Source organism: Ananas comosus, linkage group 18 (genome assembly GCF_001540865.1).
Source record: "Ananas comosus cultivar F153 linkage group 18, ASM154086v1, whole genome shotgun sequence".
Taxonomy (NCBI): Eukaryota; Viridiplantae; Streptophyta; class Magnoliopsida; order Poales; family Bromeliaceae; genus Ananas; species Ananas comosus.
The window spans coordinates 10181847-10209805 of record NC_033638.1 but is presented as its reverse complement, the minus strand read 5'-3'; the positions used below and the strand labels follow the sequence as shown (position 1 = coordinate 10209805).

The following is a 27959-nucleotide window of genomic DNA, read 5'->3' as shown; positions in this document are numbered from 1 at the left end:
AAGTGTTTGGTTGGAGTAGATGGGATAAGAAGATAATGATTGATAAAGAAGAAAAATGTGAGAGCTCGAGATGCGTGCGGGGTTAAAGTTGGGAGGGGGAGTGGGGTTAATGATTGATAAAGAAGAAAAAGGTGAGGGTTCGGGATACGTGCGGGGTTAAAGTTGGAAGGGGGAGTGGGGTTAGTAAACCCCACTAACCCAGTTTGAGGTGGGGTTTACTAATCCCACCCAAAAGAGTGGTGTTTGGGTATAAATTGGGGGTTAAGGAGTTATTCCACCCCTTAACCCCCAACCAAACGGTGGCTGAGAAATCAGGAGATTATCTTTAATGTTGTATATGGATGGATATCATATGGGAACTAGTATTTTTCAGTTTGTAACAAAAAAAAAAAATTGTATCGATCGTTCCTAGCGCAAGTGAATAAGAGTTTAATAATTGATACCTGAGATTTTAAATTTAAAGTCAAATTGTTTTACCTGTCCAATTATGGAGCACAATTTTGTTAAGGAGCTTTTTAGTGAGATTTTGTTTAAACAGCTTGCTAAGCCAGATAAATCCATACAATTTATCTCGTGTTTGAACTTTAAAAATATTATTTTGAATTAGAAGGTTTTTGTCTGAATCCGTATGAAACGGAGGATTTAGAAGGGGCCGGATAAGGAGAATGAGGTACCAACCCGTTTATAAAAAGGTTTTTCCTCCATTATTCTCAGATGCATATCTTTTCTATACATATAAACATAACAAAATTGTATAAAAATGGAAAAATGTACGGAGATTCTCTTACCGGAAATGATCATTTTGAAGTAACTCTATTTTTTGATCGACACTCTCTTAACTTTGTTATTTTTTTCAAACCTGTAATTTCGTTATGAATTAATTGATGATTCTATCCACTTAAATGAATTCGATCAGTTTTAATAACCAAACAATTTAAATAAAAATTAAGAAGCTATGAAAAAAGAAAAATCAACCGAAAAATTTGTATCTAATGCTGCATTTTGGGACCCTGAATGCTTGGCTTGAATATCAATAGATTCGGTAGTGTACAGGAAGTCGGTGACGAATAACCTCCCGTCGCCGACTCTTTGGATGGGCTCCGGTCCCGAGTCTGAGCTCTGGCGCGGCCGTGCCTGAACCTCTGCGTTTCTCAGAAAAGAGTTAATGCGCGCACCAGGTGTACCATGCACCGAACCCTTAAGACACCACTAGTAGAAGCTTCGAAATAAAGATTTGCAGTTGTTGTATAGAGATTAGAGAGTCATCTTTGAGATCGGTGTTTGCCTACGGATTAAATAATAAATAGATAAATAAATAATAAAAACCATACATTTTATCTCTCAATTGATTTTTGAAGGGCTCGGTGCATTCTTATAGATTGTTGTTCCATTTTAGCACACGTAGTAATCGCGAAATGGTGTGTCCGGTGCATGATGCATCGGGTGCACGCAACAATTCATTCCCGGCAAAGCAAAGGTCCTCTCTTTCTCTCTCCCCTTCCGTCTCCCTCTCTCTCGCTCTCCCCTCCCACCTCCGCCCTTTCCTACGGCCGCGGCAGCAAAACACGTGCGGTCTCCGACGCTCGCACGTGCGACCCCCCCCCCCCCCCCCCCCCCCCCCGCCGGNCCCCAAGCCGGTACCAGGTAGGTTTTTGGATCGTTGTGGTTTAGCTGTTTTGGTCTTTATTTATTAGTTTGAATAAGCGTTGTTTTCCCCCCTTGTTATCCAGTATTTATTTAGGCTAGCGTGATGGAGGGAGTACCTTGTTTAGCGTCTCTCTCTCTCTCTCTCTCTCTCCCCCCTGACCCCCTCCTCGCTCTAAAACCCTAGCCTTACCCCTCGAGTTTACAGCTTAAAGAGAATCGAATGCTCAAGTGCGCTTTCGCCGTGATCGGGATCATGAGCACGCTCGTCATCTATGGCGTTCTACAGGTATAATTGTTTAAGTTTTACGCAGTTTAATGTCTCTTTGTGATGCAATTTACTTTAGCTTTGATGCTGTTGTTTGGGGTCATTTTTGTTCAATCTCCATTTTTGGATGAGCTTTTCAGTGAAAAATGCTATTTTTGGATTCAAAATTTATTTATTTTTCCTGCTAATAGAAGATTTTGCATTAGAGAATAAGGTTCACCTGCAGATGTTACGGGAGGCACTTTTTGGTGTTTTTACATGTTGGAGCAATTTACTGTTTTGTTATTAGCTGGACGGATAGCTGTTGATGAAAATTAAGAAATGAAGACGATACTCTATATGCCCTTGTTGTCCTGTTCACGATGATGCTGGAATTGTCTAAAACCAGTCCTAAGTTGATTATGCCAATTCATTAATCCTGTTAAAGGGTTTAAATCTGGTGTAGGTGATTCAGAATAAGATTACGCCATCCTTCTATATCTATTTTGAAGTGGGTTTTTTAGAAGCTTGTTGTTCATCCCATGTTTTGCTTGTCTATACCTTAGGTTGCTTATAACCATGTGCGACCAAGTATTGGCGATGATTCTTTGGTTTTGAAATCAAAATCTGCCTTGGTGAGGGAAATGAGAGTCTTCTTGTTAACCGTTGCATTTGCCATGTTGCAATGATGTTTTGGTGCTCATTCAATAAAAGAGGGGCTATTGAGTATAAAAATTACATACCTCTTTTGGAGTCGAATCCATATTTACTTGAATGTCGATTTAGTTGATATGATACTAACTTCTAAATTAGTTTCAACATTTCTTTGACGGGATTTGGCTAGGTGTTCTCTTTTCGTGTTTCACTCAGCTCTATAGTGATATGTCTATCTTTGCCCGTTAATCACAAAAAATCCATTAAGGCTGCTTCAGGTGTTTCTATGCCCTTCCCGTTATTGGATGTGCAATTATAGAAATTATCTGCTGACTTGGCTAGCTTAAATAATAGTTTTCGCAACATTTTAGAGTGATGGTTTTTCTCAAAAAAAAAGAGAACATTTTAGAGCGAAGGTCTTCCACATTTCACATTTTCTTTTTTTTCATGCAGGAAAAGATCATGAGAGTTCCCTATGGCCCAAACAAAGAATATTTTAGATACTCGCTATTTCTTGTCTTTTGTAACCGTATTACTACATCGACAGTATCTGCAGGGGTGTTACTGGTAAGTGGTTGAGTCCTACTTCTTTGTGCACCTAGATTTATTAGAAATGATAATTTTTTATATTTGTTCATAGGCAAGTAAGAAATCTCTGGATCCAGTTGCTCCAATTTACAAGTACTGTTTAATATCGATTTCCAACATATTAACCACAACGTGCCAGTATGAGGTGAGTTTAGGGGCCTATTATTATAAATGACATATACTACTGTTTGTATGTAACTTGGTTCTTTTCATTTTTGTTTGCTGTAGAAAGCTTGGCTCTGAAAGCAATTCTTTTATTTGATGAAATTACAACTGATTGTTTCAGGCCCTCAAGTATGTTAGTTTCCCTGTTCAAACACTTGCAAAATGTGCGAAAATGATACCTGTGATGGTAATTATCTTCTTTCCAAAGTTTGGCAGCTCTCTTTTCGTCTATCATCTGTATGATTGAAAGATTGCATGTGGTATGCTATGATTGTAAAATGTTTGACACAGACTTAATGTGAAAACTGTATTTACATCTATGCATATCATTGAATGCATTCTATTTACTTTTATAGGTTGATTTTTTAATTATTTCCTGATAATTGTTTTTTTATATTAAAATCAATCGGAGAAAAGTAAACTGCTAACGATTATATAATATATTTTTTCTCTTTTTAACTAGTACAGTTTTTCTGAAGTATGAATGTAAGAACATATACGTCGTCATTTTCATTGTAAGATTAAAAGTCTAAATAGATGCAATTCTTGTGTGTGGCTGGTAAATTTCCTAACAAATAAACTAAATAGCTAATTAGGACATCCATTAGCTGTTAGCTTGTTTAACAGCAGATCACGTTTTCTTTGTCGGTCTATCCAAGGCCCATGGTTGGTCCAGCATGGCATACTGCTTCTCCTGCTAGCTAGAGTTATATTAGTATCTTTGAGTTTATCTATTTATCGGGATATTCTTTCTCATCTGTTTGGTACCTATTTCAGGTTTGGGGTACGGTAATAATGCAGAAGAGGTATAATGGGAAAGACTATTTATTCGCTGTTCTCGTGACAGCGGGCTGTTCATTATTCATTCTGTATCCGGTAATTGTTGTGCCTAGATTTGCATGCCCTTATCTACCTTACAAAGTTTTCCTAGTTTTTGCTTGTTCATATTGTTGGCATGCCCAGTCATCTTTGTTCTCTTTCTCTTTTTCATTGTAGCATCTTATATAGCCTGCATATTTGTTCCTGGATGAATGTGTGATAGAATGGAAAATACATGAAGTATGTGAATTTTGGAGAAATTTAAAACCTGCTTTAGTGCTTAACTGGATCTTTTGAGGGACAAGATTCGATGACATGAGCAACTTATTTCACCAGGCTCCTGCTGCAGCAGTGTTTGCTTATCTTTCAGGATCTTGGAGAAAAAGGGCAAAAAGGAAAAGAAATTAAAAAAGAGAAGGAGAGAAAAATGTGATAGCGAGGGTTTTGAATCTTAGAGTCTTGAATCTTTTAGGCAGAATTTTATCCTTCCCGCGAGGATGCTTCTTCAGGCAAATTAATTACTTTATGTTCAATATATTCTCTTCTGATGATTGATTAAAATATAAAATGTGCAAAATATATCTGCTATGTTGTTGGTTGAGATATGCTAAGTTGCTTATGTTGACTATTCATTTGTTCTTTTATCTAGGCGTCAGAGGATGTTAGTCCATATAATAAAGGAAGAGAAAGCACTGTTTGGGGAGTATTACTTATGCTTGGATATCTAGGGTACACCTCGCTGCTTATTTGCCATTTTTTTAAAAAAGAATAATGATTGGTTTAATGATATCATCAAATTTTAAGTTCTAATTTTCTTTATGTTCGTTGTGAATTTCAATATTACTATGAAATTAGTTAGTTGTTTATTAACTCTGATAGGCCTTGCATATATTTTGTCTCTCATCTCTTTGGCTCTGAAGATAGAAGATACATACAAATGATGCAAATCACCTGTGAAGCGTGTTAAAGGCATCTGTCTTTAAAATTTTTAACACAATAATCTGAACTGCTCTTTCTCTGTAGAACATATTCTTAACATTGTTCTAATCTGAAAGTGTAGCATTTTTTCTGATATTCTGACATATATATTTTTATACTGCTCGTGTAAAACTTGCTAACACTTGATTTTTTACTGGTTAATACATGATTTAATGAGCAGCTCCATCACTCCTGTTGTTAGATGTATCTGATATATTTATTATCGTCTTCATTTTAGCTTAGAGCTGCAATTGTACATCATCTGAGAATGAGGACATAAAGCAATCTCCTTTAGATCTCTTGGAAACATGTCTCGGCTATGTGTTTATCTCATAATATCAACACTCTGTCAATTGTCAAATATGTTCATTTTTGGCTGTTCTTTCACCTCAGTGGTATATCTTAGTGTTTCATACTTAAATGTCGAATTGTAAATTTTTAGATTCGATGGCTTTACGAGCACATTCCAAGACAAACTTTTCAAGGGTTATGACATGGAAATACACAACCAGATATTCTACACGACTATATGTTCCTGTCTTCTCAGTTTAAGCGGTAATTGCTGAACCATACTGACTAACTATCAATTATCTATCTAAATATATGATTTTGTTGTAGGTTAAACATGGTTTGATTGGTTTACAACCATGATTTGAGAAAATTACTGATATCACCTAAATTTCTGAATATAGGGCTTATCCTGCAGAACCATCTTCTTCCAGCAGTTGATTTTATGTTTCGACATCGAGATTGCTTCTTCGATGTTGCGCTTCTCTCTACTGTAAACAAAATCTATTCTTTTAACTTGACACTGTAGCACTAATGAGCAATATATGCAATATTATTGTTTCCTGCACAAACCTTTGATTTCTGTTTCCTTTCATTGCCGATGAAATCTACTTTGAAATCTACTTTGAGAGGAGAAAACTAGAAATTTGGTTTTATTCAATACTCCTGCTGGCTCCTGCCCAGCATTTTGAATAAGATTAGAAATTCTTTTCTTGCATGGACGATTCCTGGATTGGAAAAAAAAAAAAATATTGCTCATATTTCTATCTTTCGCAAGAGGAATTCTACTATGTAGCAGCCGCACCACATCATCTATAATTAGCTAATCATATCTCTCTATTTGAGAGAAAAGTACAATAAAAATAATTTTCTAATAATTATGATGGGACGGATGAACCTAAGGGAAACAATCTGGTTGGTTGGTGACGCCACATTGGCAATATAATTGATGCATTCTAGATTTTTTTTCCCCCCCTTTTCGCAGGTAGCAACGGCTAGCCAGTTCTTCATATCGTACACCATTAGAACATTTGGGGCCCTCACATTTGCGACCATAATGACAACGAGACAAGTAAATAATTCTCTCTCTCTCTCTCTCTCTCTCTCTCTCTCTTAACTGATTTTGAAATTTTGCTTCTTGTAGTTGGTGAGCATAATGCTCTCTTGTGTATGGTTTGCGCATCCCTTTAGTTGGGAACAGTGGATTGGATCTGTAAGCTTTTCTCTTATCGATATATATTTAAGAAAAATAATACTATATGAATAGTCATTTACTGAAATTATTTCTGTTACTGTGCAGGCAATTGTTTTTGGTGCTCTTTACACCAAAAGCTTCCTGAGAAACAAACCACAAAAACCAACTCCCTCCCATGGTTTGGATGCAAACACAGCAAACGACAGATTATAGCATTTCGGAATTTCATAGTCTTTTATACCCAGGTAATTTCATCATTTACCTGAGCAATAATTTATGGAAAACTATAGGGCTGCTGACTTAGGGGACCTTTTTTTTTTCTTTTTTCGATCATTGATGAAGAAGGAAAAGCAAAATATAGAGGTACAAGGAAAAATTGAGGATGCTAATAGGAGAAAAGGAAAAATATTGTATGTTGTTTCTTGTAGGAGAAGAATTTGAGTAATAGTTGAATATCAGTTTTGAGGGTTCTTTTTCTTTCTCTCTTTTTTGGTTTCAAGTAAAATTGTATGAAGGACCCGACAACTACAGGATATTTGAAATAGACCCTGCTCCTTCACTTAACGGTCATTTATTGACCACCTCCTTAACTTTTTGTTCTTTCATTTTGAGTTATCTAATTATTTAAGTTGAATTATGTTAAATTTAATAGCTCTAATTAACTATTAGCCTTAATACCAGTTTTTATTTGCTAAAAAGTAATTAAAAATAGTAAATTTGGTGGAATCATCGACAAATTTGACAAAATTTTCACTTTATTTGATGAAAGTCTGTCCAAAAATTAAGAGGTGTCGGTAAACAAAATTGAGGGGGTCATTACAAAGGAACTGTAGTCGAGGGGCGCTCCATACATTTTTATTTTTATTTTTATATTTGTAATTGGTCCTTTCTATATGTGCAAGCTAAAACTCCGCGAATGATACACGTTTTGGAGAATATCAGTTATCTTTAATTTTTTTAAAAAAAAGTTTAAAATTTATAATTTAGATCATTAACTTTGTTTGCCTTCGATATTGTTTCTTTTGGGTTCTCTTCTTACATGCAAATCACACAGTTTTCAACCCAAAAAGAAGGTAAAATAAAAAGAAAAAAGAAAAAAAAGAAAAAAGGCGGGGATCCACGAAATTAACACCGTCGCGTCCCTTCGGTGCGAAACAAAGCCTCGTTTCATCAGCCCAAACCAACTGCCATAACCGTCAACTTCCCCCCCTCTATAAATCCAACATTTCTGTAACTTTACCTCTCCCGCCACCTCTCTCTCCCTCTCGTCCTCTACACGAGGAGAGAGAGAGAGAGAGAGAGAGAGAGAGAGAGACGTACGTAGGTACATTTATACGTCTACCAAGGCGTATCTCACATAGGTACGTATAAAAATGGCGTCATCAGCAAACAGCAGCAACAACAACATGAACATGCTGGCGATGGTGTTTGCGAATTGGCAGCAACCGGACGGGAGCTTCCCGCCGGTGGAGCCCATTTACCGCATGGTGCGGGGCCCGCCGGGTTGCAGCATCGTCCTGCACATCGCATGGCGCCGCTACTCCCCCGACGGGCGCTTCCTCCACTACGCGGGCTTTGCGCGCATCTACCGCATATTCAACACAGGCCAGCGGGACTACCGGCTCTTCAACTTCGAGGCGAGGTCCTGCGCGTTGTGCCGCAGGATGCACTGGGACTGCAGCGTGGGGTTTCGTGGCGGGGACGACGGGGACGGGAATTATGGTGGAGGCGGTCGTGATATTTGTCCTTTCGAAGTCGGTGGAGGGGGTGACGGCGGCGGCGGTCGTGATCGTGGTCGTGGTCATGGTCGTGGTCGTGGTCGTGGTCGTGGCGAGGAGCGGGAGGACGAAGATACTGCAGATAGCGCTTCTCGTAATGTTGGTCGTGGCGGCGGCGGCGGCGGCCGAAGCGGTGGAGGAGAAGGAGATGGCCAGTGAATGTCAAGTGTGGAGTTTCTGAGTTGTGTCCCTAGCTTGTTGCTGTGAGCAGTATGTGTCTTGTGTTTCTCCTTTGTGAGGTTTCGAATTTTATGTTTCGTGGTGTGGTATGGTATGGTATGGTATGTCAGTGAGTGGATCGAGAGGGTGGTTCAATAATGTTGTGTTTGGGTGAGACCCAACCCATCACATGAAATGCCCCATTTTGGTCGTTTGATTTAGCTGATTTCCCAATCATTTATTCCACCATTTGACTTTCCTGTTTTGTGCGCGCATACACCGTTGACCAATTATGCACTTTAGTTTACACAAGCATCCAACGGAAAAGCATATTCTTATTGTGTTTTTCTTTTAAAAGAGAGAGAGAGAGTAATATAATAAACTATCAGTTCCGTTTATTTTTTTAAAAAAATAAATAATACTAAAAATATAAAACAATTAAATTTTAAACTTAAATAAGTCCGAAAGGTACATAATAATTAGGTTAAACACAAAAAAAAGGGGCATATTTAGAAGGCTGAGGCTTATGCTCCCGAAGGCCCGATCTTTGGAAAAACATAACGTTCATACAAACATTTGCTTCAGCTTCTCATCAAAGCAAAAGTTTCAGTATATTTCCATTTGCCAAACACTTGTGCCTCTGCTTCTGAGAATCAAAAAGCTACTAACAGTAAGTTAAGGCCAAAAAGGCATATCATAATCGGATTCAATATCTGATAAAACGGATTATATATAACTACCAACCTCGTGCCCACCCACAGCACATGGTGCTAATAGGATTCAAAAATCAAAACCAAACACCAAACATAGAGATGGAAAATTATGTCTAATACTGGAAGAAAATGGTGGGAAGAATCCACATATATCTCAATGTTCCTGCTTCGAAAAAGTTAAAATATATGTTTTTAGTAATGTACAAGGGGCCTTAGCAAATCTTCTTTTTTTTTTCTTTTTTTTTTTTCCATATCCAAGGTTCCACGGGAGCGGATACTATACATCCGTGTGCGCCAAAACCTGCAACAGCAACCGATGCAGAGTAGCGGCGACCTCCTGCCATGTGAAAACGAGTTTAACAAATGACAAAATTAAAGGATTATATACAACCGTAACCAAGAAGAACAAAGATTTAAATGATGGAAGTTGAGCTATTACCTCACTGCGTTTTACTAATTTTTGGCATTAAAAGAGATGCCTGCACCTAAAAGGAATTATGTGGGAAAGTTGGAATTGTCCAAATTTTCTGTTAGGATCCTACAGCACTGCAAATTAAGCAGTATTTAACAACTTCAGGAGACTCTCTGTCTCTTGCTCCTTAAAAACCTGTCACCATTCAAATTCCCGAAAACGTGTCAATCTACAATATCAGAATAAGGCAAAGCCTTTCAGTAGCATGTCATGTTTTAGACTAAAGAAAAAGAACATCATGCTATTTACTGTCTTAGTGCCATACAAGGGCATATGTCATAATCACCAATCTTAAAGTAGGTGCAATTGTGCAGACAAGGTTAGAATTACATACACCATTTAACAGCACAAGAGGTTGAAATTCCGCCTTTTTTTTTTTTTGGTCAACCAAGCGCATCTACTACCAGTAAAGAAAACAGTGCACCATCTAAAGTATCAGACATCAAATTTAGGTTGAAACTCCAACAGGCGAGGAAAGTGTTAACTGATACGATATGATCCATTATCTTGTACACAGATTCAAATAACTTTACATAGCTTAGTCACTACAGATTCCAAAAGCAGATTCCAAAAGCAATGAAAGAAATAACTAAAAAGCTAACCACCAAGCAGTAATTACATTACTATTCTCATTCTATCGGTTTTTCACATAGCGTATCTTACCAACTAGAAACAAAATCAGATAGGAAAGGCCAAGATCTACTTGTTTGCCATCTGAGGATAGCAGCTCTTTGACCTACAGATGATAATAGCACTTGATGTGCTGGCAGGATTAAATGAATTCTCTTCCAAATTCTCCTGCCACATTGGTAAACTATCTGGCATTCCACAATTGATACGGGCCTATATTTGACAAACAACCAAATGTATAATAATACCAAACGAATGTTTCCTTTGTTACTTTGAACAAACATCGGCAGACTTTGCTGTAATGATTAGTTATCATCCTAACCTTAGTGAAACTATGGTAACGCAACAGTAAGAGGCAGTAACAGACCCTAGATGCAATGAAATCGTAATTGAGGCTGCAAGCATCATATACATAGCTCTGCTATCCTTGGTAGAACATTAGTAATAACATAACATATTGAGGCATTAAGAGAAGATCCACCAGGGCAAAAAATAATTCAAATGGGAATAAAGTAGCATTGTGCATAAATACCTTAATAGGAAGATCTTTTGGTAGACCTGCTAAATGAAGAAACTCGCAACCAACTCGCCGCCAATCAACTGCATCAACTTCAATTACATCTTCGCAGCTCTTTGATTCAGTTTCGATGTTAGAATGCTTGAAGCCACTACCTATCCAAACGTAGAGCATCCTACCTGCCTCTCCACTTCTAGCCGTATCAGGAGTTACGAAAAGGAAAACTGATTTTGAGTCAAGATCCTCTCGAGTAAATTTGACCAACTTTTCCATACTAGGCCAACGGTAAACTAAGAGCTGCAATGGATTTAGAGTCTCCGACTTGATGTTAGATAACTCAGTTAAACGACCTTCTGCAGATAATAGTTCTGCAGTACTTTCGCTGCCTAAACCTTCACCATTAAGAAATTGGCAATCACTACTCCTACACACAGCCTCCTGTACACTTTCACAAGGAGAGGAAGATGCATCCGGAACCTTCCTAGATAGCATCGACGAATCTTTACTCAATGTTGACAACTTCAGCAGTGAAAAGCTTCCCCGTCTTTCAGCAATAGAGCCAGTGGGCCCCTTAGAAGGAGAACAAACTGCACCTGGACGAGAGTTCAAAGGCTCGATACTGCTTGATTGTTGGAGAGGAGACCTGGATGTTGGTAAAAAAGGGGCAGGTGAATTAGACGAAGTAGGTGTCGGCACAAGTAACGGTGAAGAGACATTCGAAGGAGACACTGAAGGCGAATCCGAACAACTCTTTGAACTACTGCCCGAATCAGATGATAGGGAGCTTGGAGAAAGGAAAGGAGGTGATATCGTTGCCTCTGCAGTCAAACGCTGTCCTCGATGAACATGTGAATCCTTATCTCTCATTAGTGCAGAATCCGAATAAACTCGGTATAAGGTCCTAGCTACAAACTTGCGCCTCAACACACTCCAACTGCTTTCCCTGGCAGGGAGCCGGGTTTCTTGCCCTGGCACTGAAGAAGAGAACGGCGGCACCACACCACCGGCTATTGCCTTCAAGAAAAGCTCAAAATCTCGATCGTAAGAGTCCACTTTCCTCTTCCCCGCGCCAGTCTTAGCAGCCGATTCAACATGTTCCTTGTTGATCTTTGTGGCACTATCCGAATTAGCCGTTGCACTCAAAAATGCTTCCCAAAATTCCAGTGGCTCCTCTCCTTCTTCGACGGTCCTGACTGGGCCTTGAACCCTCTCATACCTCACCAATTGAAAGGCTGCAGCTTTTGCGTCCTTCTGCATTACTAGATCGCAGTTCCTGCCTATCCAAATGTAGATCGAAGAAAGCACATGGATGATGAATGCTCCCCTAGAATCCAAAGCAGCTGGCGAAGGATCATTCAACAGTTTGGGGACGAGATGCAACGGATCATAAGGCGAGTGGGGAGCCATCCTATACATTCTCAGCACCGAATTAGGACTCAGAGGGATTGCAAGAACCCTCTTCTGGCACTGCAGAAGCTGGCAAGCAAAACCCATATTTGGATTCGCGATCCCCCTCGCAGACTTCACTAGCCCAAAAGCATCATCAAAACTCTGCCCTTCTCTCCACATTAAGTAAGCTATGACCAACGAGGTGGATCGAGATACTCCCTGGCAACAGTGGACAAGAACTCTCCCGCCCTCCTCCCTCACATCCTCAAAGTAATCGAACACATCATACAATATACTTGTTATATCTTCGCTCGGGCTGTCCTGCAACCAAAGCGTCTTGTACACAAGATCGGATTTGAAATACTCAGGGCATACAAAACCTACGCAGTTGAGGACATGGGTGATTCCGTTCTTGCGAAGAATCTCTCTGTTCTTCGCAACGGAATCGCCCCCAAGGTAGATGTGGTCAGCAACTTTCGAACACTCCTTATCGAAGAACGCGATCTGGTCTTTCCTGATCTTGGAACCGATAGAGGAGAGATCGATCTTCAAGCCCTCACTTCCGGGCTTGTGGGAATCCCCGGGCCGAGGCACACTCGGGGTGGTGGGTTGGGGCCACTCGCCGAGGTCGTCGGAGCTGGGGTTGGGCCACTCATCCAGGCTCCGGCGAGCAATTGTGAGGGGCTGGAGAGGGGGAAGGGCGGACCGTGCCTTGGCACTGAGCGATCGCGGCGTGAGCGGAGGACCGGGTCGGAGCGGGCCGTTGGAAGCGGGGTTCCGCTCTTCGGATTGGGACTCTTTGGAGTTCCCCGCCGCCGAAGTGCGCGAGGAAGACCACGATGACGATCTCCAGAACGCCTTTCGGGGGTTCAGAGCTCCCACCTGATCATCTTCGCCCCCCATTTCTCTTCAATTTTACTCTTCAATCAAACCCTACTTTGGAGCACAAAATCGCCTCATTCGACCCCAAAACTTACACAGATCGAACCAAGAAGCAACATTTAGATGATTTTCAAGCACAGAGATCAAAAAAATCCAAATAAATCGCACTGAAAACCGTGAAAAAAATCTCGAAAAGAGGCGAAACTCGGAAATAATCGAATCCTAGCTTGATCCAGCGAAAGGTAACCAAAATCCCTTCTTTTTCAAGAGGATTTGTGCGTGGATGCAGAAATGGAGCTTGGAGTTGGGGAAACTTACGGCGATTACGACGGATCGAGGAGCCTTGGGATCGAATCCATTCGAGCAGAAGCGAACACAAGAGAGAGAGAGAGAGAGAGAGAGAGAGAGAGAGCAAGCGCACTAACCCTAGCTCTAGAGAGAGAGAGAGAGAGACAGAGAGAGACAGAGAGAGAGAGAGGCGAGGGTTTTGAAGTGGCTAGATGGAGATTTAACCGCGGATAGGTGGGTTTCTTTCAGATGCGAGAAACTATTCTATGTAGACCGCGTGCACCACGTCATTCGTAGACCGCCCAAATTATCAACCGTTCATCCCATCCATCTCGAAAATGACACGCCGCTTCTCGAACTTCAGCCTCTCAAAGTCGAGCGGCTCATAGATGACGTGGTGCACCCAAGTCCGAGCTTAATAGTTTCTTTTGAGAGACACCGTAACTCCCGGCGTCGGTAAATTGTCGTGCGGGCCAATCACCGCCGCTTGTTTGAGAGCCCATTTGCGCTTCGAAGCAATCTCAGCCGTCGGATTCGGGACATCTCAAACGGGCGGCGGATGAGCGGGCGAAGATCGGGTCGTGTTGCTTACCTGGCAATTGCGGAAGCGAGGGGGCAACTTCTTTGACTGGATGTGGGACCCACTTTGACCGGCGCCTTGGAGTTGACTGGTCGTCGAGGGAAAAGGAGCATTCGATAGTACTTTGCACTTTAGCAGCGCCGGTGCACCAACGCAAAGTTTCTCAGGTGATTTTAGCCAGAGTAGACCGGTTCTACCACGTGTCATCAACTTTAATTTACTGCAAATTTTAGTTCAAATTTTTTAGATTGTTGTAACTAAATTTTACCGTATAATTAAGTTGACTGAGTGATGATTAAGATATTATATTACTACTATATCGGCAATATATCAATATCTAGAGCCTTACAAGGAGAGATTCTAATACTTGAATAACATTTAATACAATATATATCAAGGACTCTATTGTTCACACTTTTATTGGCTTGATTTAACAGGACATGTCCATACATATGTTCTTTGGTCTTTACCTGTGACATTAGTAAAATTAATGTTTGCAAATGGGTACATCATTTTATCATACACCCAGTTCACCACGTGGTCGCCAAAACGTAAATTAGCACTTTTAATTAGTAGACTAAAATATACTTGGCAAAAAAGTAGTGAAAAGGAAATTAAAAAAAAAAAATTTAAAATGCAATGAACTTTGATGGATTCAGAGTCGTGATGGATCAAGTCTTAGATTCGACCGGATCTAATCAAAATGATCCTAAGTTGTCGGTCAAAGTGATTAGAGCCTAATTGCCATAGGTTGCGTCAAATAATGCGGTAGCTGTTGGTCTACCAAATTTGAAGAAACTTTGTGTAAGCCCTTCATTGTTTAATTTAGTCAAATTCGTTAAATAAAATGTGTTTTATCAACAAAAAAAAAAATCTAGACATGCATAAATTTTCTTATATGAGCGATTAAATCAATCTCATGCGTAAAAATCCCTACCTATGTGGCCGTTAACAATCTCACTAAGTAGGAAAGAGAATATAATCAATGTGATGTATCTGTTCTTAGTTTTCTTTGTTTGTGTGGCTAAAAAAAAAAAATCTATAGATTCATTCACTTAAATATATATATATATGATACTTATTATTTTCTTTTTTTTCCCTTTTTTAAAATGTAGATAGAAAGATGACGAGGAAAATGACTTGGTCACCGGAGGGGTCAGACTAATGGGTGGGTCCTAAATGCATAAGAGTCACACCAAATTTTGCGGTGAATTGCACGGATAACGTATTTCACATCATTTAAAAGAAAAATGAGGCTACAAGGTTGATGATTCTTCCACACGACAAGGGCATTGTTTGACCAAATTGTCCATTTATTGGTAGTACATGAAGATCCCACACTAACTCGTACCACGTAATACATCGTGTATCTCCAAATCTCACACTTCTGATCATAAATAAGCCCTCGACAGTTATATATATATCATGGTCGTGAGTTGAAGCAGCGTCAAACATTTACAAACTACGCTCCCGTCATACGAACGACGTTCTATATTTTTAACGAAAAAAAGATAATTTGGAAGTAGTTTTAGCATCGATAGCATCGATATTGTGGTAGATCACGTCTAAGAAACAGTTTCTTCTGCAAAGCCGACATAAATAACTTGCTAATAAGTGATATTATTTCCTGCACTAAGCCGTTTGGTTGGATGTAGTTATAAAAATAGTGTACTTGAAAGTACATACAATTGTAAATATTGCGATCATAACTATACCTATTCTGTTTGGTTATATGGAGTTACAACTGCTGCGATTATATTTCTTCTATTTGGTAGGCTGTAGTTGAAATTTATATTTGTAAATTCTGCCAATTTTTAGATAAAAAGATGAAATTACCTTTTCCAAACATAGCATAATCATGAGATCTTTTAATTATTGATTAAAACTTTTATATCTATATATAATTTATATATTATAAAATTATCTATAATTTAATGAATTTTAAATACAAATATACTATAAATTTGGTCAAAACAAAAATTAAAATATTATTGAATTAGTAAACTGAAAAAAAGGAAGCGTATGAAAAAAAATTATTGAACCCTAACAGATATTATTAAACCTAGCAAATTTTATGAATGGGTATTCTTGAAAAAAAAAAGTTTATAAAAAAAGATTATTCATCCCTAACATACATTATTAAAATCCCAGCATATTTCATGAATAGGTATTTTTAGTAAAAAAATAGTTAAAAAAAAGCATATGAAAAAAAAAACACTTTATTTATTTTTTAAACACTTTATTTATTTTTTTAAAGGGTGAGACAACTTCGGCCGAATTGCTACAGTTGAGCCTTCTCGTGCAGATGCAACTACAGTAGTTAGGCCTAACTATATCAAACCAAACAAAAATTTAATAGATGCATATATTTTCAGCTGCACTGCAGTTAGAAATGCATATAAGCAAACAGCCCCTAAGTACATCTGCATCATCGACCATCTATTTACTCTCTTACTTTCATTCGGACCATCTAAACTGGTTCAGGTTTAAACAAATTTAACTTTGTCAAGCCCAAATGCGAAGGCCTTGGACCAGGCTCGGCACCGACACATACAAATTGGTCCAGCCCGAGACTACTCTTGGGCCGATCACTCACGGCCCAAAAAGATATTCAAAAAACAAATTTATGGCCCAGTAGAATGACAAAAATCTAGTTGCAGCACGATAGCCTATTGGAGTCTTTTACTTTTGCTTTTAAATAACTTATCCACCGAGACAATATAACCAACCATCTCTAAGAAAGATGATAAAGAAGAAGAAGAAAAAAGAAGCAGTGGTTTCCAGAGCGCGAACGAACGGGACCGGCATTATAAATGAGATGGGGACCAAAATGAGCTGATCTGAGAATCAAAATATAGGACGCGCAAAAGGTGCAAGAGACCCATCGCCCTAGAAGGTTTGGCCCTGCTGCAAATGAGTACTGTCTCGCTGTGGGTGTAGTCACTTTTAGAAGTGGCTTGTCTACTTCTGAAGTAGTTCGCCTAATTCGGTCTAAAAATCAGTAGCTTATTACTAGCTCAATTTTTAATTTGGACTCTGTCCGTTGATTGGAATCGTACGAAGTGTTTTAGATTAGGACTAATTCAAATTGTAGCAAGGTCGTTTTGTTTATTTCATTTAGAAATAAATTTAACTGAAAATGTGAATCAACTAGGATTCGAACTTGGGTCTCGGGTATCAACCACCAAGCCTTTTGCCATTTGCTATGGGGACGGTTAGTTGGTCTGTATCTTAGTTAATTAAACTATTGATAGAAAAAGAGAAAGAATTGCCTGCACCAGGTGCATCCACACAACCTATGAACCGCCCCCTGTGGTCGACTAATTTCATTTCGTACTTAAAAATAAAATAAGAAAGGATGCGGGTGCACCCGGTGTAAACAATAATTTCTCGCCTATGAGAAATTTGAGCCGTTGAATGCGCCCGGTGAACCGTAATCCTCCTCGACGCTGCCACGTGGGTCGACGTGTCACGTGGAGTGGTGTGGTTCGCATCCAACTCATCTTTAGATATTTGCCACGTCACCGCCCGCTCCATTTCCCCTAATTTGTTTTTTATTAAATTATCAATCACCGCCCCTCCTCATCTCGCCTCCCCCAATAATCTCCTCGCTCCCACGTGATCTCCACACCCGTTCTCTCTCTATATATACGACATCGTCGTCGTCGTCGTCGTCGTCGTCTTCTCCTCGTAGCTTCTTACTCCTCCAACAATGGCGATCGGAGACCACTCCCCCGCTTCCTACATCAGATTGGTAACTAATTACTCAACAAGTAGGGATTACCATATTGCGCTGATCAATTTAATGCGGCATTAATTTGGTTTGGTGGGTGTTTGGGGTTTCAGGTGCAGCACCTGATCGAGCGGTGCCTCCTCTTCGAGATGAGCATGGAGGAGTGCGCGGAGGCGCTCGCGAAGCACGCCGACATCAAACCCGCAGTCACCTCCACAGGTTGGAATTAATTCGCTCCGTTTTCTTGTTTTTGTCTGAGACATTTCGTCGAACAATTGGTGGGCACATAAACATAACCCGAAACAGATATATATAGATCCCGTTTTGTTCGGGGGATAAGCGGTGGTAACGAAAGTTATTGCTGCTATTCCGTCAAATAAGGTGAAATTTGATCGAAATATTTTATTACGGTTAAATCTTGCTATTTTCGGCTATTCCGGAATAGCAAAAAATTTGCTATTCTATTATTTTAGTGGAATAGTCCTATTTTAATGCTTTAATTTCAAATTTAATTAAAATTATAAATTGAATTAAAACTAAATTATATAAATATAGTTTTTTATAAATTATAATACATTATTTTTATTATAAAATTATTAATTGTACTATATTAATAGATATTATTTATATTTAAATATTATAATAAAATTTATACTAAATTATATTTAAATATTATAATAATTTTTTTTGTTAAATTTAAGTTTAAGTAGAATTTTAAAAAAATTATAAATTTATTATAATAAATTATTTTTATTATCTATTCCCAACCCTAATCTTATTTTAAAATTTTAAAAATTAAAAATTTTAATTTTGAAAATTTTTAAATATTTAAAAATTTAAATTCAAATATAATAAGAGAATAATATCATTATTTTTTATTTATAAAAATTTACTTTTTTTTTATTCCTTTTTTTCTAATTAAATGCTTTTTTATTTAATATAATTAAGTTTTATCCAAACGCAAATTTAATCTATCCCTGTTCATATATTTATTATATATATATCGTTTCTGTAAAATAGATTTTTAATTATTTTCAGAACACGGATACATAGGATCTAAATATCTCTCTATATATACTGTTATATATATAGGCATATATATATATATAACCACCACGTGTTACATAATATGAGGTCATAATAATTTTTATCGAATTTAAATTATTCTTCGCGTCTGAACTTCGAAGCTTATTGATAAGTCATCTGAAACTCATAAATTCTTGCGCTCTAAAATAATAATTAAGTTTTTAAAAATTAAAGTATCAGAAAATAATATATATTTAACATTTATGTTGAACAATATATGTGTGCAGTGTGGAAGGAGCTGGAGAAGGAGAACAAGGAGTTCTTCGAAGCGTACGGACGGAGAAGAGCGAGAGGTGTTAATGGTGTGAATGCGGAGTAGCTCTCGTACGTAGCAGTAGTGTTTTTTTTTCTTTTAATAAAACAAAATTAGTTCACAAGAATTAGTAGGCTAGGAGACAAATAAAGTATGGGTGGATTTCTATTTTTATTTTTATTTTTCTCGAAGAACTTATAATAATCCGCTACAGTGTATAGCTTTTAGCTATGGAATTGTGAGGTGATGGTTTTCGCTCTTTTCCCTTCACATGCACACACACAAAAAAAAAAAGATAATTTTTAAAAAAATGTTATCCTCATAAAGAGTGTAATTAGGAAATAATGTGAATTAGTCAGAAACTTAGAACGATGTGCGATAATGCACGCGAGTAATATATTTTCGATCGAGAGAGATGTGGAGCGTGCACGCAAATGTAGAAAATGAGTGTTGAGCCATTTTACGTCCTTATCACTGCGAAAGAAGACGAATCTTTGCGTCTTACTCCTGCGTTTTGTTCCGGATTCGCGCAAGATGCTTCTACCTCTGTCCAATTTAAAACTATATATATATATATATATATATATATTTGAGAAAAGGTAGCACGCTATCTGCTTCATTCATTGAAAATATGAATTAGGCTACATGAGTGAGGTAGCCAGGGCCTCGAAGGAGGGGGGCGAAAAAAAAAAAAAAAAAAAAACGGGTATGATAGGACGTCTAGCAGTTTATGCACATAGCTCCCAGGATTTCAGCAGCTCCTTAAATTTGTACACCGCCACGAGGAGATCTAGTTGGATGTTTCGAAAGATCATATCGTTCCTAGCCTTCCATATAGTCCATCAGCACGCAGCCAATTCAGAGAGACTATGCCTCGTATCCTGCCATCTTATCTTCACCATCCACCTATCCCAGATATGAGTAATATCGTTTTTCATCTCCGTAGCTTGAATATTCTCCACACCCATCACCAAAATAAACTTAATGAAGACACATTGCGCGAGTAGATGGTTCACGGTCTCATCGTGTGACATGCATAACATACACGTCATATATTTTTTTATTTTTATATCATTATAACATGGTAACGCAAACTGTTTCCCAGCAAGCATCAGCCATGATGTCTTTTATGATGATGATTGAAAAGTGACAATTTTCAATCAACATTTTATGCATGTAAGGATCCAAATCCTTTTTCGAGTATTAAACCTAAAGCGGATGGATAGTTACCATTGTATTTTTGTACTATGCGTTATTATTATTATTATTATTACTGCATTCTAATATCAATTCGGGATTTTATTTATTTATTGTCCTCCTAATTTGGGGTAGTGCAGAGAAATTTGGTGATGATTTTATCAACATTTAGATTAGAAGAGCATACGTTAGGTTGGGTTCGATTTTGGCTCTATTTATTTATTTATTTTTAATCTGGTAGGTCCCGAGCCCAATGTTGGGCCCGGTCGGTATGATCAGATTTACTCAAGCCTAATTCATAAAATAAATATAAAAAAGAAAATATGGGCCTTATGTTTCGGCTCGGCCCGTTGTAGCTCAATTCATTGCTTAGCACCACGTCCACTAACACTTATGGGCCTCATTACGGCCCGGGCCTATTAACAGCCTTAGCTTTTCCTGCTTCCCAGTCTCCCGCTTCTTCTTCTTCCTTAGTAGTACCCCACTTTTCGTTTTGATTCTCCAAACTCCAACAATGGAGTCGCTGTGCCGATCCCCTCTCTCTCCGAACAAACCCCTCCTCTCCTCCCGCCCCGTCGTCTTCTCCAAAACTCCCCTCCTCCTCCTTTCACCCTTCCCCTCCAAACCCCCTCCTCTTCCCCTCCGCGCCTCGCACCGCTCCCCCGCACCCTCCCCCAAAACCCTAGACCCCTTCCTCTCCCTCCTCAGACCCGTCGCCGCACTCGCCGTCGCCGCCTTCCTCCTCGCTCGCTTCCCCAACCATCCCCGAGCCGCCGCCGCCGCCGCCGCCACCGCGGCGGTCTCCTTCTCCCCCTCCACCACCGTCCATGCGGAGACCTTCCCCTCCTCCTCCTCCTCCTCCTCCTCCTCCTTCTCCTCCTCCTCAAGTGAATCGTCGGCCCTCGTCGATCCCGAAAAGGAGCGGCTCCTCGAGGAGCGCCTCGCCTCCCACCCGGACGACGCCGACGCGCTCCGTGCTCTAATGGAGCTCAAGATCAAGGCCGGTAAGCTCCCCGACGCCATCGCCATCGTCGACCGCCTCATCCTCCTCGATCCCAGCGACGCAGACCTCCCCCTCCTCAAATACCACCTCTACTGCTCCAATGGCGACGCCGCGGTGGCGAGGCGAGGCTTCGAGGAGCTCCTGGAGAAGGATCCGCTGCTCGTCGAGGCCTATCATGGCCTCATACTGGCCTCCTCCCAATCAGGGAACCCTGAGGAACTAGATCTCATCGCAAAGAGAATTGAGGGCGCCATGGAAGCGTGCAAGAAGGAGAAGAGAAAGGATGATTTGAGGGACTTCAAGCTACTGACGGCGCAGATTAAGGTTATACAGGGGAAGTACGAAGATTCGCTCAAGATCTACGGTGATTTGGCGAGGGAGGAGCCGAGTGATTTCCGGCCCTACCTGTGTCAGGGGATTGTGTATAGCTTGTTGATGAAGAAGGATGAGGCGGAGAAGCAGTTCGAGAAGTATCGAAGGCTTGTTCCGAAGGGGCATCCTTACGGCCGCTTCTTCGATGACGGTATGATAGCTATGAAAGTGTTTGGGCAGATAGAAGAAAATAGACGAAAGGATGCTTTGAAGAGTTGAGGAACTCCTTTTTGCTTTGGTAAGAAATGTAGTTTGCAGAATTCGATTGACTTATGTTATTATATAGATTTACGATGACCGGTAATCCCTTCGTCAATTTAATATGCTGTTTGAGGTTTTGAAAATGCATGGTTACATGAATGAAATTGTTTGAAAGTTGCATTTAGAGCTCAAATTTGCGTAAAATAAACTTGTTGTCAACCAGTTCTTTGAGCACTATGTGGTTATGCTTTTCCTTGTATTCTGGTCGTCGTAGTTTCTCAATTTTAGATTACTAGTAGTAGTCTGATAGAGGCGATCAACAACCCGAGTTGCCACATTATGTTTTGCTGTTTACATAATGCCTCTACAGAAAAGCTTTCCTTGTGAGATATAGTTACCATTTGCGCGGAAAGTTATAAGCCACTAGGTTAATCTTCGCAACTGTAACTTCCATAATCTTTAACAAAAAATTATGGCAATTACTTCTAAAGTTGTTAGATAGCATGTGCTAGCCGATTAATCTTATCCAAACTTCCGCGCTGGAATTTGCCTTCTCCTTTATTCTTGTTGCTTTTAGTAAGCGCTTTTTGTCAGTTTACGCTTTCCTTTATTCTTCTTGGTTTTCGAGAAGCGCTTTTCCTCGATTTACACTTTACTTTATTCTTCTTGGTTGTCGATGTTGCTGCTGGTAGAGGCTATAAACTTCTTGCTTAGATCAATGTTTTTTTCCTTTATGGTTGAAATTCCGTGATGGCATAACCATATGGAATCTGTTGCTTATGATTGAAATTAATATGTCATAACCATATGGAATCTATATGGAATCTGTTGCTTATGATTGAAATTAATATGTCATAACCATATGGAATCTGATGCTTTCCGCATTGATTTCTTTTCTCTATCTCCCAATTGAGATTTCGGTCAGTTTGCAATAAAGTGTTCTTTCCTCTCGTGTTAATGACTTAGGTTGATAAAATCATACGATCTCGGATACATGAATTCTAAATGTGATTGAACAGCAAGAGGTTCTAATTGAACGTTTTTAGCCCTTTCTTTCTTTCAATGAAACTTCATCTTCCATTTCTTTTGCATTCAAGCATAATAGCCCAAGCTAATTCGGGTTTATGGATGAAACACATCAAGTTTATGGACCAATTTAATTGTTTCTTTTTCATGCAGGAACACATAGATGATGCAGCTGGAATGATTTATCCTGATCAACATTATTGAAGAACTTTGGCACGGTCTTAACACGCTCCGATCGCTTGCTGCATGCATTACGAAGAAGTTTCTAATCCAGCATGTGTGCCTATGTTTGAGGTTTCGAAAGCCGAGAAATCGTCAGGCACACCAACTTTTTCTAGCTAACTAGGATACCTTACGCTAGTTTTAGCATGCCGATAATCAACACAGGTGCAAACAACGCAAAAATTATGCGTGATTGTCGAAGATTAAAGCAAAGTTATGTGTGCGGCTTGTTTTCTTTCCTTGCATGGCGTTTTTCTTGTGCTTGGACTTTTGATTTGGTGGGATAGGGCAACTACCAAAGCCGCCTTTCATTTTCTTTCTTCTTTCTTTGCTCCCGAGCCATCGCAACTTGCTCCAATTGTAATGTATACTTGAATTTTAAAGTATTAAAATTTGTTTGTTTCTCATGCCTTATTGATTTGTTATTCGTAAGCTTAGTGTTGAATACTTTGAACAGTTGATAGTTTGATGCCTTCATAGAGTAGAAATGGTCTACGAGTTCCAGCAAGCTATTGCTGCTTCTAATTAATCTTAAGTTTATCTTAGGAACAATTTTATGTGTATCCTGATGCATTAATTAATTAATTTAGTTTCTTAAGTTTATTAGTGAACATTATAGGTCAAGCTAATTTTTAGAAATATTGTTTGAAAATGTTCTTCTATTTTTTCTATCCTCGTGCTTCCACGTCCGCGCATTTTCTTAAAAATTAAATCTCACCCATTCAGTCTCTACCTTAAAAAACAAGAAACGGCATTTAAGTAATTAAGCCCCTTTTAAGGGGCCAAAATGCAAATCTCCGGGTTTGACCAGCTCCGAAATTTCGAAAGACCCGAGTCGTAACTCGTAACGCGTAACCCCTTCCTTCCCCCCTCTTCCCTCTTCCGCCCAATCGGAGCGAAGCTTCCACCGCGCCCCTCACCTGTTTGTTGTTTTGCCTCTGTTGGTTTCTTCTCCTCTGTTCCCAAATCCACCCTCTCTCTCTCTCTCTCTCTCTCTCTCTCTTCGAGGCGGGCGAGATCTAGAAGCTTGTGAGGAGGATATACAGAGTGAAGGAGAGAAGAGGAGGGAGAGGAAGAAGAAGAAGAAGAAGATGATCAATTGGGAGCTCAAAAACTGCTGCGATCGCCGTCAAGTGGTCTTCATCGCGTGCATTGGCGTGTTCATCTTCGTAATCCTCGCCGTATGTTCCACTCCGTTGTCATTTTTTAGGTAGATTTAGTAGGGGCGAAGGGTTTTGTAGTATAATATGTGGTTTTGATTGGATCTAAAGGGGCTTTTTAAGTAGAATCGCTTTTTGTTGATTCTTATGTTGGTACCGTGTTAACTTGGTTGTAGTTGTGGAGGACGGTGTTGCTCACCCCGTTCAAGCTCATCACGGTGTTTCTTCACGAGACGAGTCATGCTCTCGCTTGTAAACTAACGTGCGGCGATGTACGATGCTCGACTTCTTACTGTTGTAGATTCTATTTTAATTGTTTAATCGATGCACAAAACACGCACTATTATATGGTTCTGTTGTTGCTTGGTTGATCTTGCTTTATATATGCTGGTTAACTGCGGAAATGCTGCGTTTGATTAGAGAAGCAGTAATGGCTTTTTGTACAAGCTATCTTTTTGGTTTGGCTTATCAGGTAGCTTTTCTACTTTGAGAAGATGAAAAGTTTGGAGCTCTTGCTGATGTTAGATCCTAAAGTAGAGGTTTCAATTTGAAGTTCCTACTTCTCTTTCAGCAAGAAGTTGTGGGAAAGATTCTTCTAGAGAAAGATGTTAATGCTTTTCTAAACAGCTCTACTTATCCAGAAAACCCGAGTTCGGTAAACCAAGCCTTAAAGCTTCCCCTAATGTTTCCTGCTATAGAAATAGAAGCAGAAGCTTCTAATTGGAGCTTCTGCCTTTGAAGCGTAAAAGAAAATTTGAATTTCTAGCCAATGTAGAAAACTCCTGATGTTTTGTTCGAAAAATGCTTTTCTACCGCTTCTAGAGGCACCGTGTCCCCTAACTTTATTCCGGATAGATCCTTTCTATCAGTATCCAACATGAATTCATATGTTTATACGCGCGGGCATTCGTCATGCCGTTTTACTCTTCTTGTCTATACAGGTGGAGGGTATGCAGGTTCATGCCAACGAGGGTGGCAGTACTCAAACTCGTGGCGGCATCTATTGGATTATCTTGCCTGCTGGGTGTAATGCATTTTCCGCCTTTTGCTGTTCATTTTATGACATAATCTTCTGCTGATGTCTGATAATTGTACTGAAAATATTAAATCTCTTTTCTACTTTGTTATTTTGGCTGGCGGATAATGCTCTCTAACTCTCAGATCTTGGTTCGTCATTTTGGGGAATGGTTTTTATACTTGCATCCACAAATCTTCTCACCACAAGAATTGCAGCCGGCTGCTTTATACTTGCATTATTTGTTGTCCTTTTTGTTGCTAAAAATGTAAGCATCTAATTTTGTATTCTTATTTTTTTGTCCCTCATGCAAACCCGGTAGTAATTCTGTTAGCCTTTTACTGAACTTTAATCTTCTCTTTTTATCTTGCTGTATGATCTTGAATTATGCAGTGGACACTTCGAGGACTCTGTATAGGTAAAGTATAATACAAACTTCGTTATATTCAGATTGAATAAATTGACATCCATAAGATAGTTGCTTACAAACGCTAATCTGTTTAGGTTTTATCATATTTCTTGCCATCGTTTGGGTTTTGCAAGAAACTACAAAGTTCCGCATTCTTCGCTACGTCATCTTGTTCATAGGTGTGAGCTGCTCCATATTTTCTCCTGATTATCAGAATAGTTTTTGATGACTCATAAGCTAATCGTCACTGACCATGTGCACTTATTTGCAAGCTACAGGTGTGATGAACAGCTTATTTTCAGTTTATGGTAAGGATAGTCTCTTCTATCTTACGCCTTTAAATCATAACAATGAAAAAATAAAAATAAAGAGCAAGCACTGCAATTTCAACATATATTTTGAATCTTCTGCTGCAGATATATATGATGATTTGATATCTCGAAGAGTGCACTCAAGCGATGCTGAGAAATTCGCCGAGATCTGTCCTTGCCCTTGTACTGGTGTTGGATGGGGAATTATATGGTACGATTCCTTTATGTTGCTTTATAAAACACAAAATGGGACTCACTGAGCTATAAGTTTTGTCTTAGGCCTGCTAATTACAGCTTACTTTGCTTGCAGGGGTATGATCTCATTTGTTTTTCTATGCGGATCCATTTACCTTGGGCTTGTCATTTTGTCTTAAGGTATTCACTTGATATTTCCCATAACCTTAGGTTCTCTTTCATTTTCTCTTTTCATTGGAAGGGATGGTCTTTAGCGTTCGTGAATGTTTCTAATCTCTCTGTACATTGACCATTTTGGTTGTACTTCGATCTCAGGGGTTGCAAGCTTGCATATACTCTCATTTGCCCACAGAGAATTAGGTCTATTGATTTTGTTAGGCCATCATTGCTCGTGCCATTGAATTATTTTGTGCTCACATTCTTATTCAATCTGTATACTACACCATTTGTGTATTGACAAACACCAAAGTCATTGACTCATTAAGCTCCATTTTTTGGTTCCTTGATTGGATGTCACTCTATATGATGTCTACTAATTGCATGAACTAATATATGTTACATTCTTTTCATAATGAAACCATCTTCTGTTTGTTTGCTTCTCTTGATAGAGTAGCAATTTAATTGCTTTTTTATTTTTTTTATTTTTTTGAGAGATAGGTAGCATGCTATCCGCTTCGTTTATTTCATTTAGAAATAAACTTAGCTGGAAATGTGAATCAACTAGGATTCGAACTTGGGACCTCGGGTACCAACCACCAAGTCCTTTGCTGCAAATTTTCTATGCATGTGTATACAATGTTGTGCGCATGTGATAAGTTTTACTTGCATTAGCAAACACGAGAAAAACCGTCATTGTTGATCATCTAATACTTCTACATTAATTGCCTCATATCCAGTTGTACACCATCAAATTCGAAATATGTTTTGATTAAATGCATCATATGGGTGAAAATGACAAATAATGTGCAATATTGATATTGCTGAACAGGTATAGCATTTAGCATTTTTATTATTGATTATATGGGCTTTACTTAAACTGTATTTGGTTTTCATGTGTGCAAATTTTGGAAATTGGTTTAATAGTATTTGTGTTTCTGGTAAAACAATTTCGAGCTCTTGTTCTGGTCCATCATTTATCCCAAAAGAACCAGGCCGTCGCGAGCAGTTGGGCTGGCCCAGCAACAAAGGAAATGGGCTACTGCCCAGCTTCCTTAAGTATCTTGGTCCGAGACAAGAAGGGAGCGTTTGAGTCGACGTAATTCAACTCCACTGAAGATCAATCAAATTGGTGAGAGTAGAAGCATGAATCCTGCAGCCGCCGACGAGATCTCTCGTCTACCCATAAGAGATATTTTGAATCTTTCAATGATTTCAGACCTTTGCAACGAAAAACTTTCTTTTTGCCTACTGCTAGACGGCAGATCTCATGGTATCATTATAAACTTAATGATACAAATGCGAGTCAGGTCCCCGTGAAGGTTTCGCTTGAAATGTTGGACCGGAGTGAACTTGACTCGCCCGACCTATATCTACGGATTATGGCTTGTTTCTCTACTGCTCCATGCACGCAAAACTGAACATGCGATCCTATTGATAAAGGGGTTTGGAAATGGGAGATGGATGGAACCGAAGAAGGGCTTCTTCTCCGGACATGTCGGGTAAAAGGCGAGCCGTCTATCACGAGTCACGACCGGAAATGGAGTCCGACCGAGCGTTGAGATTGGAACTTGGGAAGAAGGAAAGGGTACTCAGGGAAGGGGAGGGGTTTCCCGTTCCCGTGTAACGTTCTA

The 27959-nt window shown here is 39.3% G+C and overlaps 5 protein-coding genes across 8 annotated transcripts; 4 read left to right on the top strand and 1 right to left on the bottom strand.

Moving 5' to 3' along the window:
• Positions 1825-7055, top strand: LOC109723648 (UDP-galactose/UDP-glucose transporter 5-like). Of its 2 annotated transcripts, XM_020252076.1 has the most exons (12): positions 1825-1933; positions 2999-3112; positions 3186-3278; positions 3420-3485; positions 4076-4174; positions 4767-4846; positions 5538-5650; positions 5788-5876; positions 6369-6455; positions 6528-6596; positions 6684-6823; positions 6921-7055. In XM_020252076.1, exons 1-11 carry the CDS (start codon positions 1868-1870, stop codon positions 6789-6791), a joined length of 984 nt encoding a protein of 327 aa, XP_020107665.1. In that variant the 5' UTR covers positions 1825-1867; the 3' UTR covers positions 6792-6823; positions 6921-7055. The 2 variants fall into 2 exon arrangements, with proteins under 2 accessions (XP_020107665.1, XP_020107664.1); XM_020252075.1 differs by having other exon boundaries at positions 6684-7055.
• On the bottom strand, positions 9230-13594 carry LOC109724000 (protein-tyrosine-phosphatase MKP1). 2 transcript variants are annotated; one of them, XM_020252576.1, is made up of 4 exons: positions 13437-13594; positions 10863-13208; positions 9668-9835; positions 9230-9565 (listed from the first exon to the last, which is right to left on the bottom strand). In XM_020252576.1, exons 2-3 carry the CDS (start codon positions 13137-13139, stop codon positions 9782-9784), a joined length of 2331 nt encoding a protein of 776 aa, XP_020108165.1. In that variant the 5' UTR covers positions 13140-13208; positions 13437-13594; the 3' UTR covers positions 9230-9565; positions 9668-9781. The 2 variants fall into 2 exon arrangements, with proteins under 2 accessions (XP_020108165.1, XP_020108167.1); XM_020252578.1 differs by having other exon boundaries at positions 10863-13571.
• On the top strand, positions 17293-19328 carry LOC109724002. The gene is made up of 3 exons (XM_020252580.1): positions 17293-17740; positions 17833-17938; positions 19033-19328. Exons 1-3 carry the CDS (start codon positions 17699-17701, stop codon positions 19122-19124), a joined length of 240 nt encoding a protein of 79 aa, XP_020108169.1. The 5' UTR covers positions 17293-17698; the 3' UTR covers positions 19125-19328.
• On the top strand, positions 20701-23493 carry LOC109724001 (protein SLOW GREEN 1, chloroplastic-like). The gene is made up of 2 exons (XM_020252579.1): positions 20701-21868; positions 23011-23493. The coding sequence occupies exon 1, from the start codon at positions 20770-20772 to the stop codon at positions 21847-21849; it is 1080 nt and encodes a 359-aa protein (XP_020108168.1). The 5' UTR covers positions 20701-20769; the 3' UTR covers positions 21850-21868; positions 23011-23493.
• Positions 23875-26766, top strand: LOC109723999. Of its 2 annotated transcripts, XM_020252575.1 has the most exons (10): positions 23875-24260; positions 24416-24511; positions 25181-25265; positions 25401-25522; positions 25648-25672; positions 25759-25842; positions 25942-25971; positions 26080-26185; positions 26285-26349; positions 26485-26766. In XM_020252575.1, exons 1-9 carry the CDS (start codon positions 24171-24173, stop codon positions 26346-26348), a joined length of 702 nt encoding a protein of 233 aa, XP_020108164.1. In that variant the 5' UTR covers positions 23875-24170; the 3' UTR covers position 26349; positions 26485-26766. The 2 variants fall into 2 exon arrangements, with proteins under 2 accessions (XP_020108164.1, XP_020108163.1); XM_020252574.1 differs by having other exon boundaries at positions 26285-26766.

What these genes read in the sequence shown, in the direction of transcription:
- LOC109724000 (XM_020252576.1), bottom strand. Translation starts at nt 13,139, where the DNA reads ATGGGGGGCGAAGATGATCAGGTGGGAGCTCTGAACCCCCGAAAGGCG. An exon ending in CAAAAGATCTTCCTATTAAG is followed by an intron (nt 9,836 to 10,862) that starts GTATTTATGCAC and finishes GAATGGTGACAG; the next exon opens with GTTTTTAAGGAGCAAGAGAC.
- LOC109724002 (XM_020252580.1), top strand. Translation starts at nt 17,699, where the DNA reads ATGGCGATCGGAGACCACTCCCCCGCTTCCTACATCAGATTG. An exon ending in CCGCTTCCTACATCAGATTG is followed by an intron (nt 17,741 to 17,832) that starts GTAACTAATTAC and finishes TTGGGGTTTCAG; the next exon opens with GTGCAGCACCTGATCGAGCG. An exon ending in ACCCGCAGTCACCTCCACAG is followed by an intron (nt 17,939 to 19,032) that starts GTTGGAATTAAT and finishes ATATGTGTGCAG; the next exon opens with TGTGGAAGGAGCTGGAGAAG.
- LOC109723648 (XM_020252076.1), top strand. Translation starts at nt 1,868, where the DNA reads ATGCTCAAGTGCGCTTTCGCCGTGATCGGGATCATGAGCACGCTCGTC. An exon ending in TCATCTATGGCGTTCTACAG is followed by an intron (nt 1,934 to 2,998) that starts GTATAATTGTTT and finishes TTTTTCATGCAG; the next exon opens with GAAAAGATCATGAGAGTTCC. An exon ending in GGGAACAGTGGATTGGATCT is followed by an intron (nt 6,597 to 6,683) that starts GTAAGCTTTTCT and finishes GTTACTGTGCAG; the next exon opens with GCAATTGTTTTTGGTGCTCT.
- LOC109723999 (XM_020252575.1), top strand. Translation starts at nt 24,171, where the DNA reads ATGATCAATTGGGAGCTCAAAAACTGCTGCGATCGCCGTCAAGTGGTC. An exon ending in ACTTCGAGGACTCTGTATAG is followed by an intron (nt 25,673 to 25,758) that starts GTAAAGTATAAT and finishes TAATCTGTTTAG; the next exon opens with GTTTTATCATATTTCTTGCC. An exon ending in CAGCTTATTTTCAGTTTATG is followed by an intron (nt 25,972 to 26,079) that starts GTAAGGATAGTC and finishes CTTCTGCTGCAG; the next exon opens with ATATATATGATGATTTGATA.
- LOC109724001 (XM_020252579.1), top strand. Translation starts at nt 20,770, where the DNA reads ATGGAGTCGCTGTGCCGATCCCCTCTCTCTCCGAACAAACCCCTCCTC.